Source organism: Solanum pennellii, chromosome 10 (assembly GCF_001406875.1).
Source record: "Solanum pennellii chromosome 10, SPENNV200".
Classification (NCBI taxonomy): domain Eukaryota; kingdom Viridiplantae; phylum Streptophyta; class Magnoliopsida; order Solanales; family Solanaceae; genus Solanum; species Solanum pennellii.
This window is the reverse complement of record NC_028646.1, coordinates 69,584,603-69,601,304: the sequence shown is the minus strand read 5'-3', so window position 1 is coordinate 69,601,304 and position 16,702 is coordinate 69,584,603. Positions and strand designations below refer to the sequence as shown.

The window sequence follows — 16,702 nt, the reverse complement described above, 5'->3', positions numbered from 1 at the left end:
AGCATCTAAACATTTGACTATTTCTTTTTTCACCACCTTTTGCATTGGTGGGTTCAACCTTTTTTGGTACTCAATTTTGGGTATGCAATCTTCCTCAATCTAAGTTTTCTGTGTGCAAATTCCTTGAGGAATTCCAATTATATCGACAATTTATTTGTCCAGCCAATAGCTTTTTTAAACCTTTGAATCACTCTAACCACCTCTTTTACCTTTCCATCATTTAAATATGCAGCAAATATCACGGGCAAAGGGTGATTGGGCAACTCCTTCAACTATAAAACTGGTTGTTCCTCGCTGGAGGATTTGGCTGGAGAATTTTGTTGGCTTTTTAAATCCAGATCTATTTTCTTGGGAGCATAATAATGTGCTCCCATACCCTCTAAATCATTTACAGTTTCTCCATAATCAAATTGGAAATCCGCATCAAAGTTAATCAGCACAGCAGATAATGTTTCAACAACTATCATCTTTTCTATAGGTACTCGTAAGTAATCTTCAGTAACTACTTGTATTGCAAATACCACTTCCATCTCTCATGGTTGTTTAATTGATCTGTATATTTTAAACTTGAATTCCTCTAAATTTGGCCTAAATTTCCACTCACCTGGCTCAACATCAACCAAAGCTCTTCTGGTAGCTAAAAATGGTCTTCCAAGAATTATAGGAACTTCAAAGTCTACTTCACAATCCAAGATAACAAAATCTGCTGGGAAGATAATTGTATACACCTTAACCAAAACATCACACAAAATTCCGACTAATCTCTTAACTGACCTGTCAGCTATCATCAATCTTATTGTTGTAGGTTTTGGCATTCCCAAACCCAACTTCTCATAGATGCCTAATGACGTCAAATTTATGCTAGCTCCCATATCACACAAATCTTATGCAAAATTCATTGACTCAATGGTTCATGGGATTATGAACGCACAAAGATCTTCATTTTCTTGAAGAAGATATCTGGTTGCAATAACACTGCAATGATGCACGTCATTAGAAAAATCAAGACTTACCGATCTTTTCTTGGTAACCAAGTCTTTCATGAAATTGTCATATCCTGACATTTGCTCAAGATTTTTCTACTCGTGGGATATTTACTGAAAGTTTCTTTAGCATGGTGATGAACTTTGTAAACTTCCCATCTTCAGCTATTTTTTTTTAGTCTTTGAGGAAAAGGAGGAGGAGGTGTAGGAATCTGTTGTAAAAGAATGTTTTCCTGGATCTCTTTCTCTTGTTCTCTTGCAAGATTTGCTATTTGTTGGAATTCTTCCAAGTCATCTACATTTGCAATTTCATCCTCCTTAGTGCAAACTTGATCCTTAACCTGTTCTTCCTTGGTACTTGCAGAATTTTGGTTAGATACCACTTTACCACTCCTTGTAGTGATGTCCATGTAGTGTCCATCCTTTTTTGGATTTTGAATAGTATCACTTGGTAATGAACAATTCTTCCTCTAATTCAGGGATCCTGAGAGTTGTATCTACTGTTGCTCTATTTGCTTAATAGAGGTGGTGTGAGAGTCAACCAACTGACTCATGCTTGAAAACTCACCCCTTATTTCCTTAACTCTTGTATTTGTTGATTCAACCTTATGAAGAATCTTGGCCATCATGGCTTCCAGCTTAGATCTGCTGGAATTACCATTCATTCTTTCTATTCTACCTCGGTGAACAAATACACCACTACGATTATTTGTGTACCCATCTCTGTTTTGCCAGTTTCCTTGTTCTCTGTTTGGTGGTCTATCATATTGACCATGCCTGTTGTAGTTCTGAACTGTATTTTTAGAATTATACCCCTGATGTCCATAGTTATAATTCTGGAAACCTCCTCGCTTTCACAAGTAGTTTGCTTCCTCATCAATGTCAATGTCTTGATCTTCATATCTTCTTTGTTTTCCCATATCATTGTCTTTTTTGGACTTGGACACAATATTCTTTGTTAGCAAATAAATTTGAGTTCTCAGATGTGCCATGTCCTGTCCCCTTTCTTCTTCCTTCTTCCTCTTTTCAACTAACATCTCATATGTATACCCTAATTCCAATACTTCTGCATCTCTGGTATACTATGCCCTATTATTTTTGGAAACTTCATCCAACAACTGCATGATCTGTGCAAATGCTTTCCTCATAAAAGAACCTCCATAGACTGCATCAACAACATATTTAGTCAAGAATGAAGTGACCTATAAAAAGCTTGTTTAAGATGTCTCGCAGTAAGATTATGGTTGGGGAATTCCTTTAATTTTAGGCTCAACCTCAACCACGTATCATGCATCGTTTCTCGTGGTATCTGCTTATATGTATTGATCTAATCCTTCATTTGCAGTTCTTTTGATTCTGGGAAGAACTGTTATAGGAAAGCTTATTTTAGTTCACTCCAAGTTCGAATGGGGTCATATGATACCTCATTCAACCAATTAGTTTCTTCCACAGTAAGAGATAAGGAAAATAGCCCAGCTTCATTGCAGTTTGAATTAACTCCAAGAATCTCTTAAGATTTACCGATTTCCATAAGTTTCATTAGATGATGGTTCGCATCATCACCAACTGCCCCTCTAAATATTCGTTTCAGATTTAGCAATTGTATCATTGTACAAGTGATAGTGAATTTCACCCCTGGAGGTAGTGTAGGTAACACAATAGCTCCAGTGGCTCCAGATCCATCCAAATCAACATCATCCTCATCATACATAAAGTGAGTTGGATGTTGAACTCTACCCCGTTGGGATACAGGTGGAATATGAGGAGGGATTACATTATCTCTGTACTATCTACTCCCCTAGGTGGGACTAATCCATCATTTTGATGCACATGTGGTGCATCATCCAGTTTAGACTCTGGGTCCAATCTCTACCTGTAAGCCTCTTGTTCTTGCACATTAACTATCTTGCAAAGGTTTTTCTCGAGCTTTGGGTCGTACGAAAGAAATAAGGCTCGCCTACTTCTTGTGTTGGGAATGCACAAACATATTTATCTGTGATAGATCAAAACAACAACACAAGTGAAATTAGCAAATTATAACTACAAGTCGAATACAAGCTAGTAAAACATTCCTGAAATGAGATTTCCCGACACCGGCACCAAAATTTGATACGTCCAAACATACACCTCAAATGAAAGTGTAAACGGGCGTTGTCACTTTACAGAACTCAACTATAGTTGAGATCCTTCCTACAGAGAATTTTTTTACAGATAATGTTTTATTGTCACTCTTATCAAATTGTTGTTTTTATCTCCCAATGAATTTAAACAAAAAGTAAAACTTTGGTATGAATAGTAAGCATCAATTTCTAAACTTAATACGGAAAAGGGCCTAAAATACCTTCCAAGTATTGAAAATGGTACAAAATTACCCTCCATCCACCTATTGGCTCCGAAATACCCTTCCCACCCACCTATTGGCTCCAAAATACCCTTGTCATCCACCTTTTGGTTCAAAATTGACCACTTATTTAACGGTTTTATATTTAAACTATTTAAATATTTTTTTTAAATACGTGGCGCTCAACTATTGTTATAATTTAACTTATTAGTATAATTTATAAATCAATCTACTACCCACCCATTACTAATTAAATCCACCAAATTAATAAACACGTCACATTATTAATGCAACAACAGAAAAGCTACTGCCAATTGAGTTTTTTAAAAATTTGAGACGAAAATATCTATAGAAGTAAATTATCATACATTCAAGTGCCTAAATAAAAATTACCGATTAATTTAAAAGTCTGACTATGTTGATTTTAATTATTCTTACGTCTCATTTACGTGATGTTACTTCATAGATAACTTTTTTTTCAAAATAATATATTAAAGGTTTTAAAACAAATCATAAATATTTGTAAAAGTATATTTTAAAAAAGTGCATGAATTAATTCGGGATATATTAATTCTTTACATTTAACCATAAATTTCTAATTCAATCTTGAAAGAGAATCCTATTGAAAGTGTCCTCCTAAATAAGCGACTCAACACAAATTTAATTGGGGGTTTAATTCGAACTCGAATAATTTTGGATGTCACTTTCAGGAATCTATAATTTCATCGTGTTTTAGTAGTGTTTATGACGATTTTGATATAATAGTTGGATTATTAATTGGGTGGGGTTTAATTAGTAATGAGTGGGTAGTGAGTTGGTTTATAAATGATACAAATAAATTAAATTGTTACCAATAGTTGAGCATCATGTATTTTAAAAAATATATAAATAGTTTAAATTTAAAATTATTAAATAAGTGGTCAATTTTGAACTCAAAGGTGGATGATAAGGGTATTTTGGAGCCAATAGATGGATGAAAAGGACATTTTGGAGCCAATAGGTGGATGAAGGATAATTTTGTACCATTTTCAGTACTTTAAGGGTATTTGAAGCCCTTTTCCGAACTTAATATCAAGATTTCAAATCTATTGTATAGACAATGAATATGTATAGGTTGTTCTTTTGATTAAGAGAAACCAGGTTAGTGTTCACTTTTACAACAACTATAAAACTACTCTGCTGTATAAGCTTCTAACAATCATAACTTCACAAAGCTCAGCGAATAAATTTTATCTAATGATTCTAAGCCTTATTATATAATAATCATTTATATTTTCTCGAACTACAAAGGATTCTTTTATTAAGAACTCGCTTAATTGGATGTGAATATAAAGTTATTTTCTCTCTATTAAAGTTAATTTCTCTAAACTCTAACTTTAACTTCAATAATGTAAAGACATCTCTACTTTTTCCTATGAAGTACTTCTTTCAAAAAACCACTTGATTTAGGGTAGTCTAAAGCGTGCACTTATTAGACCAAATTATTAAAAAAGCTTTAATCTCAAGCACCTGTACAACGATTGCTCTATACTCGTTTTATAGGGTCAAGTTCATAGTATCATCATAGATTCCACACACCTGATTTAAATGCTTAGAGACTCATAATTCTACATATATAACAATTAATAACAATTGAGAACATAATTTTGAATACATACGATAGAAAATTTAAACTCAAAAACAACTTTGATAATCTAAGAGTCAAACTTTCTCTTGTTTCCAAGTAATTCTAAAACAAGATAGGCTCTAGAAGGTCTCAAGTTCTCCCCATTCTCTTTCATAAAATTGTTTGATGATAAATAATAGTGACCTAAATAAAAATGACAAAAGTATTTTAAAAAGAGACCTAATATAAATAGGACTGCATGGTCGCTTTTCTTTCACGGCCCCCATCACATCCCATGAAAGGCATATTCATACAATTGTCCGTGGTCTTTCCTTAAAATCTCCAAAACACTTAATTTTAGCTGCTCTCTGAAATCATATTCACGAAGAGCATCACGGACCTTCAAAGTTATTACGATCCGTTAACACGTCCGTAGTCTTCACTTAAACTTTTAAAAGTCTGGACACTTTGTAATGCTCTCTGGAATCTTGTTGAAGGAAAGAATCACGGACCATCAAAGTTATTAAGGTTCGTTGATACGTCCGTAGTCTTCACTTCAACTTTCTCAAACTTTGGACACTTCGCACTACTCTCTAGAATCTTGTTGACGGACAAAATCAGGGACCTTAAAATTTATTACGGTCTGTGAAGATGTTCGTCGTCTTTATTTAAACTTTGTCAATATTTGGTCTTCAGAATCCCGCTATTGTCATCACACTTCACCGTCACTTTCACGGTCTGTGAATTGGACCACGGACCATCAAGATGGTCGTGATTTACTTCTACTTCTCTTCTTTGTCTAGTTCTTCCTGCATCATCAACAAACACATCAAATTGTACAAAATACACTCGATTCTAGTATTAGTTCTTTGTTTATAAGCGTTAAATTATACTTGGATATCCCTGTACATCATGTATAAATGGACTTAGACATGTTTTAAGTAGTATCTTATAGGGTCTATTTTAATGCTGAACCTAGACATGCCAAAAAGGTAGTATCACATAGGGTTCAACCTATTAAAGGACGAAGATGTGCAAAGAGGAGTACCTCCTAGATTCTATGGTTAAAAGAGATGGAATAGTTTCCAATCAAGAAGTAAGAGTATGAGGACATAAAGGTTACACTTATATGAGTGGTATCATGGGATGCTACTCATGCCTCCCACAAGTATGACTCAAGGTTATCTAAGAAAGAGTTATTATGAGTGAAGTATTTTATGATAGGGTTGTGCTATATTTTCCTTCTGTGGTATTTTTTACTAAGGCTGGTAGTTCCCTTATCTATATGAAGTAAGCTAAAGAGAGAGACTAAAGTAGGGAAATTTGACTATGTTGACTTCAAGGTTATTCTTAGTTTGAAGGGTAGTATAGGATTCATTTCATGCATTAGACAAGTGTTCCTTGATGTTATTTAGGAGTATAGTACTCTCATAACATGAAAACCTAGGTCTTGACTATGAATGTGGACTATGTACAAGAATGACCAAATAGAGGTACTTATGCTGTGCAGTATTATGGGATGGTATCATTGCCTTGCACAATTATGGTTTGAGGTTGCTTATGATATAGTTCATTTTTAATATGAAAGACTAAAGGTTGAAGTATAGAAATATGAAAGTCTAAGTAAGGGATATGCTATGAACATTATGTATCTCCTATACGCATTTATTATGCCTTATATTGACTTATGATCATATGATACTTATGTTTGAGATTGTGCTTTGACTATTTGATTATCTCTTATGTTTATGTCGTATGTTGACTAACCATTTTGAGATGATGTTATGATATTTGCTAGCTTTCATACTGGTACATATCGTACTAATTAATATTGTCTACATTCTAATCAAATGTAGGGTTTTGGAGATTGTCCTTTGAAGGCTAGGTTTCTAAGGATCAAGAAGAGTTAAAGATTTTTGCGAGTCCTAATAGATTCAAGGATAAACCCCTTATGTTTCCTGATACGGTAAAATTACACCTCACTAAGGAAGTATAAGTGGTTGCATCAAGTAAAGAACCCAACCATTAGATTGGGATCGACTTCCAAGATGAAAATGGATTTGACTTAACTTCAATGTACGAACACTTCTATTTAGTCAAGTCCTTTCAGAATAAAGGTAATTTAACAGGGGGGGGGGGTCGTGAAACAAAAGTCTTTTAATATCTCTAAGTAAAATAATTAACAGTAGTAAATCTTTAGTGTTTATCAAGTTGTGAAAGAAACTAAGGTGTAACTGTTCCCCATAGGTTCATAACGTCGTATTCCTAGCTATAACAATTCTTCTATAGTTTTTTGCATGCAAAGTGATAAGTTAGGTATCTCTAAATCTTTTGTCCTCCATTTAGAGAATTTTATTCCGTACCTTCATCTGGCTACGTGTGTCTAAGCTACTAACCCTTATATTTACTTCATATTAAGCATCATATTCGATGTATGGCTTAGTTATTACTTCGCACCAATGGAGACTAGCCTATTCGATAATATCCCACTAAATCTATGTTGATAATTCTTTTCCTATTAACTACCTTCTTGGTCTGGCAAGTAGCAATAAGGCGAGTTCTAACGCATGCACTCATTGAAAAGACTTCTAAGCAAAAGAATTATCAATACATGCAATAACCTATTTGAGAATTGTTATTAAGCCATGTTTACTTTGTCAATCACCAACTATTCCCACAACCCTAGTTGTGGATTTAGCTACTCATGCATCGAAGAACACAATTCATAGTTAATAAACAATAAATCATGAACTTACTTTGACAAATCCAAAGAAAATCTATAAATTCAACTTGAAACAACAAGAAATTACTTCAAAATTATATCTGGAAATTTGAATTAATGACAAAGTTACAAAAAGCCAATCTCAAAAAACAAATTAAGAAAAATAGCAGAAGAATCCAACCCAAAAAAATGAGGTTTTACACAATATTTATAAAAAAATTGTCCTAAATTAAAAAGAATACAAATAAGGAAACTTGTCCAAAAACGCGACTGTAATCGACAACCCCGCTAGACGGTCCGTCGATGAAATGATGGACTGTCGGTTGCCTCTCACACTCTAGACTTAGCATATTCTTTTCATCCATCAGTTGGCACCTTCTCTAATTTAATCGACTGATCAACAACACTATTCCTTGATGCGTCTACGGTCCGTCGATGCCTTCCGTCGTTCCATAATTAGAATTTCTTCAACTTCTGGTACTGGGACTATATCTGGACTTAACGATGATACAACAGGACGGTCCATCGATCCATCGACAAACCATATATCCTTCCATATCCCCACACTTGATCAGATTTCCTTGAGTTTCTCCATATGCCTGAACTTTTTGTCGACGGTCATCATCTACGGTCCGTCGATCGCCTTAGTGGGTCACCTCTGCACTTAAATCTCACTTGCCTTCTGCTTTTTGGTTTTTGACACCTTTCCTGCAAAATAAAAGATAAAAACATGATAAAACTACTACAAAAAGTCTCTAGACACACACCAATCTCAAGGAAAAAGCATTGAAAGTATCAAAACTTTACGGTACATCAACACCCTCAACTTAAATTCGCTATTTGACCTCAAGCGACACACTATTACTCCACACAACACTTTGTACAAAATTATCCTCTTTTAAACTTTCGCTATCACATGGCGCTATCAATCCCCACTTTTTCTTTGCTTTAGTGAATGCTTCTAATCTTAGGCTTGATAAGCTAACTCATGTGGATCTCACCATGACATAAACTCACCATGCACCGAAACCTCTACTCTTTTCCCTCTCGCCAAGGTACCAGCTTTATGATATTGCAACTAGTTCCTTTACTTTAAAAGAAAATCCTCCTTTTTCGTACAATGATTTTAACTTTGTGTTCAAGGATCATTATTAAACACTCACGCTCAAAACAAATTCACACCTAGTTAGTACTTGTCGCCATAGGCTTGCCTTTATCTTTTAGTACTTATGTTCACCACATTAGACTCTAGGATCACAATAGGACTTTCTTGGCTTGTAATGTAGGCTCAGGCCCAGGTATGGTACATATGGGTACATGTTAGTGACTTTTTGCCCTCTTTGACATTATGGCTAAGTGTCCTACCTTTTTCATTATCTCTTATTCCCTATTTTCTTTTCTTGTCATCTTTGCCTTGGTGGAAGTGACTCTTACTTCTTTTTTCTCAACTCATTTTTATTTATCATTTTATTAAATATATCATTTTGATTGAGTCACTTGTCTTGATTACTTTTTCTTTACTTTTCCACACTACTCTTTTCGTACCCACTTTTTTGGGTCATTACTCCTAACAGCCACCCTCAACTCATAGCTTTGCCATGAGTCGAGGTACACATTACACAAGGTCGGGTCAAGGCCAAGACGAGGTCAATTTCTGCATTAGCCACCCTCAACTTATGCTTTTGGCCTAACTTGAGATGCACATGCCCAAGAAGGGACCAGGGCCAACACATTATACCCAGCGAAGGTGAGTTGGTGAAGAAAACAAAGATTTATTATAGGCTCAACATAATTGGATCAAAACATAATAACAATTTCATTTGGTTCAATTTATTTTAGGCTAGATGTTTGTTATTTCGAACAAGGGCTTATGATCATTTCCTAGTTGTCTAACACAGATTCCTTTTGCATGACCAACTGGGAATGTTCTAGATAGGTACCAACATTGGAACAATCAAACTTTCTCACACTCTCTTGAAACCTCATTACCCTATCAGATTGTCAGACACCTAGTTTGAGTGTTCGTTTGAGGGTCATGCAGTGGGTGCATCTCTATGTCATGATTAGAGCAAACACATTCAACTTTTTTATACCTATTCATGCAAACATTTTCTTAGAATGAGATGTAAGTCATTCTTAGCCATCATGCTTCATATTTCACTTTCATACTTTGTACAAGTTACGACATGCTAGTCTCTTAGGGCAAAAGGATACAGGCGAGAAAACCCAAAAGAGAGGATCGTGAGTTGGACTACTCAGACTTCAACCTAACACTCACTTTCTATTTACCCACCTCCAAATAAAAAAAATACAATTGTCCCCAATGCACAAGAAATATAAAGGCATGGTGGTAGGTGAAACAAACCTCAGGTGCATAGCATCGATGATCAACAAGCAGGCGGGTTTGGTTTCGTGGAACCCGCAATCTCATTAGTAGGGTCAACCTCAGTGGTGCCCAAAACAATCTCCGCCCCCTTAGTGATGCTCCTCTCAATAGACTTAGGTCTGAAACTAGATGTCCCAGGACCCAACTCTTGAGCCCTCATCTGACAGGTCTCCTCATCAATCAAAGAGGCTCTCCTCGCAGCCTCAAGGTCTGTCCTTTCCTTCTTCCTTGCACGGGCATCCTCTCCCGCAGTGGTGTGGATGGAATGCTCTTGGCACGGTCACGTGGCCCAGGTTGTGGTGCAGAGCGGGCAGTGAATAGTATAGCAAGCATTGTGTCCTCCGCTAGCTTAGTAGTTGTAGTCTCGGGCTCAGCTCCCCTCATTTCTAGGATATTGCCATCATCCGCCTACAAACTCGCCACAGCCTCTTGAAGAGTAGTCAATGCAATGGTGGGGGATGGGCGTGCATGAATCTGCAACTCAAATGCATCAAGGAGATGGTTAACTGCCTGAATCTTCCACTGCGTCTATTGGGCCATCCTCTTCTCAATCCGGTCCTCAGCGTCGTCAATGGATTTCTACATCCAAGGCTGGATATGATGCAGTAGGGTGTCTATCTAGGCCTCTAACTTTTGGACCCTTGCAATTGGGACCTATGTTGCAGACGGTAGAGTAGATCGAGAGGAACTAAGTGCTCTACTAGTGACAGGGCGGACTCGGCCGGGGTGGCATCACTGGGATCAAAAGTCAAAGGATCAGCCCCTTGGTCTAATTCAACCGTATCTGCCAAATTCTCACTCAGTGGCTGCTACTCAACTCTAGGCCCTCTCCATGGTGCCGTCATATTGGCCTCATCCCTGATGAGACCTATATCCACAGTCCTCGCCAGAGTTCGGAGACGGTGACAAATGGGCACTCCAGCATCCCTGCATAGGTGGAAGATCATACAAGCAAATGGGTAAGTAGTAGAGGACTTAAAAGCCCTCTTATGTATCTCTGAGATCAATAAATTTGCGAAGTGGATCTCCAACCCGACCACCAATGTGGCTACCAATACCGCTTTATCCCATGTAAGAATGTTATTTGCTTCCGTGGGAGATAGGCGGTGGCGGACTAACAGCTAGAAGAATTTGGCTGTGAAAGTGAAGTTAGCCTTCTTTATAAGGCCGCTGGAGTCTAACACCCAGTCTACTCCCTAATCGTCAATGGACAGATGTTGTGTAAGCCACCTCCTGGTGGACTCTCTTTGATCTATGGTCCTCTAAAACTGGCCAGGCTTGACCAAAACCCAACTTTAAACAAAATCTGGAGTAAGGGGATCCCCCGTAGCACCAGTGGGCACACTGTACAAGAAACAACAGATAGAAGTAGGAGAAATGTCCACCTGGTAGCCTCGAACTAGAACCTGTGTGAGTGGGTCTTGTTTGGCAGATCTCACCCGCCTGTCTAAAGAACCACTGAGAGTGGCCACATATGAGGTGTAAAACTCTAGAATAATCTCCTCACTTTACGACCCCAGACTCCTAGTCATCCACTCGATCCTATGGCAGGTAAAAAGGATATGCACATCAGGAACTGTGTGAAGGCTCCCTATAAGAACTCTCCGCTCGATTGTCACCAAACAAGTCATCACTCCCTTGTCATTCAGAAGTTTGCGTCCCTGTAGACCTGATACAGACCATCTACGCACCACCAGTTTGGCTAATTAGGAACCTGTGTAGGGACATCATCCTGGGGTGTCAGAGAAGACTTTGAACTATGAGCCTCATCAAAATGAGGCTTGGTGGGAAGGTAACTCTGGGTGAGTGGATCCAGATGATCCGGAACCGGAGGTAGTGTCCTAATTCGACCCCGTAGAGTGGGCCAGCTCTGAGCCTAATGTCGCTTCAGAGCCAGACACTCCTTTAGAACCCGAGGCAGACCCAGACAATGTGTCGGTCAGTGTGCTCTCCTCATCAAACTGGGAGGCAGTGACTAAATAAGAATCCACCTTATTGGGGGTAACTCGAGTGGCTCGTGCAGCTGGAGTAGGGGTACGGGTTCCTGGTGGCACATATTCAGGATCCCGCTCATCTTCTGATGTTCTAATCATCCGACAACATGGTGCGACAGACTTGGGCCTGCCTCTAAAATAAGCGATTTCTGGTTTGGGGGCCATTTGTACCTATAACACAGTTTTCAGTCTCATAGAAATCAACTACACACCAAATATAAATAAACTAGAAGAAGGAAACACGAAGCACATTCCTGTTCAGAATGCAGTACTGGTTGACGAGCACTACCAACATCCTGTTAATGATTCGACGGTTCATCGATATTGTCCGTCGTTGGACACTTGGAAAATTTTTAGATTCTTCATTCTACAGACGTCTCCGTTGGAAATGACGAACGTGCAAAATGGACCATCGATCAATCGACAAACCATAGTCCACTTCCATTGTCTGACACTTAGAATAATTTTAAACACTCTCAAAATACGATCTCAATTGGAAATGAAGGCCGTGCAGACCAGTTCGTCGATCAATTGACGGACATTATTCCACTTCCGTCGTTTTAAGGTTGAATACTTTTAAGGTTGCCAAATCAACGGACCCCATCGACGGGCCGTCGATCCAATGATGGTCCGTAGACGGGTTCTCATGTTGTTGGCCTGATACAGATTTCAGACCTTGTTTCTATCATCAATTTTTTACACCTTGCAGACCCGCATAAATTTACGCAACACATAGCAACAATTAAAAGACCATTTATTTATCCTTAGGGTTTCTTTTTTGCAAGGTTCATTCTCAGATTCAAAGATACTACCAAACCCTAAGTCGGATAATCTATAACTCAATTTAAACTGAATATACCACTACCTATTAACTTTTAATCATTCTAAGGGAAATTTTACCCAATTTTAAACAAGAACAAACATAAAATTTTGTCCCTAAGTCAATACCCACATTCTAATTTATGTTTCCAACAGAAACTGAATGAGAATTTATCAAGCAAAGAGAATCCAAATACCTTAAAATAGTAGTGGAGTGACTGGGTGAGTAATCTTTTGAACAACCTATGTGCCCGCCTTTGAACACCAACCGGAGAAATCAAGAAGAACTAAGTAGTATTTGAGAATCAGAGGGTTTTGGGGATTTGGGAGAATTTGGGAGTTTGGGGAATATGATAAGTTTGGAAGGAAGAGATATGGTGTTATGATGGAAAAAGAAGGAATTAAGGGGAGAGAAACATTTGAGAAAATAATTTAAAAAGGTTTTGGTGGTTAATGAACGGTTTTCTTTTAATATAATCGGTCGGGTTTGGGTTGGGTCACTGGCTCTTTGGAATGACGACACCCGTTCGGCGGTCTGTAAGTCAGTCAACGGATCGTCGATTGAATCGTCAATTTCATACAGACTTAGAAAAAATTTCAAGACATACCTGGGATCTACTGACACCATTGACGGTCCGTCGATGAAACGACGGTCTGTCGATGGGTTCTGTAATTCTGTGCACCAGAACATTTTCTGTAGAATTCCCTACATTGTTAGAAAGCTCTATGGCTTCCACCCACTTTGACACGTAGTCCACCACGACAAGTATATATTTCATCCCTTGAGAACTCACAAACGGGCCCATAATATCAATTCCCCATATATCAAATAACTCAATCAATAGAATGAGATTTAAAGGGAGCTCTTGCCTCTTCGAAATTCCTTCATCTTTTCGACACCGATCACATGAATTGACAAACTCATGATAGTCTTGATAAATGGTTTGTCAATAGTACCCACATTGTAAAATCTTGTGGGATGTCCGCATACCACTATGGTGCCCACCTATAGGCGAGGAGTGGCATGCCTCCAAAACACTTAACATCTCAACTTACGGCATGCAACTGCGAATAGTCCCATCACCATAAAACCCGTATAAGTAAGGCTCATCCCAAAAGAACTTTTTCACATCATGCATCAACTTCTTCCTCTGATGGTAGGACAAGTCCGGTGGGACTATAACACTGGCTAGATAATTTGCAAAATTGGCAAACCATGGAATCAAGTCATAAAAAGCGGCCAATACCTGCTCATCAGGGAAGGTATCATTAATTTTAGACTTCTCACCCAACTCTCGCATAGCTTCATCCTCCAATCTAGACAAGTGATCGGCAACTTGATTTTCAGTCCTTTTACTATCTTTTACCTCAAAATCAAACTCTTGCAATAGTAGCACCCATCTAATCAACCTTGGTTTTTCATCCTTTTTTTGTCATCAAGTATCTCAAAGTGGAGTGGTCGGTATGCCTTATGAGTGTCGTGCCAAGCAAATAGGAGCAAATTTTTCAAAAGCAATTACAACAGCAAGAAGATCTTGTGCAGTTAGAGTGTAGTTATTATGTGTTTCATTTAGTTCCTTACTTGCATAATATATGGGGCAAAGGATTTTATCACTTTTTTACTAATATCACACCAAGAGCAACCCTACTAGCATCACACATCTCCTCAAATGGCTTACCCCAACCAGGAAATAATTAATGGGGTAAACACCAACTTCTCCTTCAACTCTCCTAACGCCTTCAGACAGGATTCATCAAAATAGATTTTACATTTCTTCTCAAGTAATTTGCTGAAAGGATGTACAATTTTTGAGAAATCCTTAATAGACCTCCAGTATAAGCCCTCATGTCCCAGAAAACTTCTCACACCTTTTATAGAGATGGGTGGAGGAAGTCTCTCATTAACTTCAACTTTTGCTCGATCAACCCCATCCCCTTATCCGAGATGCAATGGCCCAATACTATACCTTCTTTCACCATAAAGTGACATTTTTCCTAATTTATCACAAGATTACAATCGTCACGTCTTTAGAGAATCTCGTCCAAGTGACTCGAACACTGATCGAAGGAGTCGCTAACAATTGAAAAGTCATCCATGAATACCTTAATAGTGTCCTCCACTATCGGATAATATCGACATCATACATATCTGGAAAGTGGTTGGTCCATTGCATAAACCAAATGGCATCCTCTTGAATGTGAACATCCCATAAGGGCAAGTAAAGGTGGTCTTCTATTGATCCTCCGAGGCAATAGAAATTTGATTGTGATGCAAATATCCATCAAGAAAACAATATCATCCTTTTCTTGCGAGTCCATCTAACATCTGGTTCATGAAGAGCATAGGGAAATGGTCCTTCTCATGTCATGCATTAATTTTTTGGTAATCCATGCAACTCTCCACCAGTCACTGTCCTCATTGGAACAAGCTCATTCCTCTCATTGGTCACTACTGTCTTTCCTCCCTTTTTGGCCACACACTGAATAGGGCATACCCAACTACTATCTACAATAGGATATATGACTCCGACATCTAGCCACATAATGACATCCTTTTTCACTACCTCTTGCATAAGTTGATTCAACCATCTCTGGTTCTCAATACTTGGCTTGTAATTGGGCATGAGTTGGATTTTGTGTGAACAAATACCGGGAGGTATCCCAATAATGTGCGCAATAGTCCAACCAATGGCTCGTTTGAACCTCTTCAAAACTTCCAAAAAACACTCTATTTGTTGCACACTCAAAATGATTACCGGCAAAGTGTCATCTCTACCCAAGAATACATACCTTAGATGAGGTGGTAGAGCCTTAAGCTCTAATTTTGTGTGCGTCCTCAATAGATGGTCTCACAGGTTGAGACTCTCGACGCTTCATATCTAACTCCAATTTCTTTGGTTTGGACGGATATTCTCTCTGTTCAAGTGACGTAAGCAAAGACCCATACTCTTCAATACCATCACCCTCAAAATTTATGATCACTGCCGCTAGTGCCTCAACACCTAGGTGCTCTTCGATTTGTACCTCAGACATGCTCTCATCCCTGTTGGATTTAGCAGATACCATTTGGAGCTCACCACTCTGTTTCATGGACGTACAAATGTTCAATGTTTCTTCTTCATTGTTCAACCTTAATTCATTTTCCTTTATCCATATCGACCAAGGCGCGACTAGTAGCAAGAACAACCTCCCAATAATAATAGGGACCTCAAAGTCCACCTCATAGTCAAGAATCACAAAATCGTCTGAAAATATAAACAACACCACTTTCACGAGCACATTATAAAGTATCCCAATGGGCCTGTTCACTGTCTGATCGGCCATCAGTAACTGCAATGCAGAGGGCTTTGGGTAACCCAAACCCAAATTTTTATAAATGGATAGAGGCATAAGATTTATGCTAGCACCTAGATCACATAGTGCTTTGGAAAATTGTAATAAATCAATGGTACATGGAATAGTGAAAGCGCCCAGATCTTCCTTCTTTTGCACAAAAGACCTTGTAACAATAACACTATAATGCCGCATTCGTTTATCATCCTCAAAACATACCGATCTCTTCTTTGTACATATATCCTTGATGAACTTGGCATAACTTGGCATTTTCTCCAAAGACTCTATCAAAGGGACATTGATGGAATGTTGCTATAACATAGGGATAAAACGCCGGTATTTACCATCCTCAATCTTCCTCTTCATAAATGTAGTCATCCGCTGGTGGTGGTGGTTTAGTCAAGTAATTTCATTTATTTTACTTTCTCTGCACCTCCACTGACATGTTTCAATACCAACCCAAGCTGAGTCCTCATTTAAGCCATCTCTTCACGAAGCTCATCTGCGGCCAGATTGTG

General features: G+C 38.2%; 2 protein-coding genes across 2 annotated transcripts; both read right to left on the bottom strand.

Moving 5' to 3' along the window:
* Positions 1–272: 272 nt before the first annotated feature.
* On the bottom strand, positions 273–872 carry LOC107001557. The gene is made up of 2 exons (XM_015199551.1): positions 605–872; positions 273–472 (listed from the first exon to the last, which is right to left on the bottom strand). The coding sequence occupies exons 1-2, from the start codon at positions 870–872 to the stop codon at positions 273–275; spliced, it is 468 nt and encodes a 155-aa protein (XP_015055037.1).
* An 11,007-nt stretch (positions 873–11,879) lies between these two features.
* LOC107001556 lies at positions 11,880–16,454 on the bottom strand. Its single transcript, XM_015199550.1, has 5 exons — positions 15,876–16,454; positions 15,705–15,767; positions 13,908–14,098; positions 12,283–12,286; positions 11,880–12,203 (listed from the first exon to the last, which is right to left on the bottom strand). The coding sequence occupies exons 1-5, from the start codon at positions 16,452–16,454 to the stop codon at positions 11,880–11,882; spliced, it is 1,161 nt and encodes a 386-aa protein (XP_015055036.1).
* Between the last annotated feature and the right edge of the window lie 248 nt (positions 16,455–16,702).

Excerpts from the sequence above, each read along its gene's own strand:
- LOC107001556 (XM_015199550.1), bottom strand. The coding sequence starts at position 16,454 with ATGCCAAGTTATGCCAAGTTCATCAAGGATATATGTACAAAGAAGAGA. Across the intron at positions 15,768-15,875 it reads GGGATGAGAGCATGTCTGAG|AGAGAATATCCGTCCAAACC; the intron begins GTACAAATCGAA and ends TCACTTGAACAG. Across the intron at positions 14,099-15,704 it reads AGCGTCGAGAGTCTCAACCT|GTATTGGCCGCTTTTTATGA; the intron begins GTGAGACCATCT and ends CCTGATGAGCAG.
- LOC107001557 (XM_015199551.1), bottom strand. The coding sequence starts at position 872 with ATGGGAGCTAGCATAAATTTGACGTCATTAGGCATCTATGAGAAGTTG. Across the intron at positions 473-604 it reads TTTGGTTGATGTTGAGCCAG|AAAAGATGATAGTTGTTGAA; the intron begins GTGAGTGGAAAT and ends GAGTACCTATAG.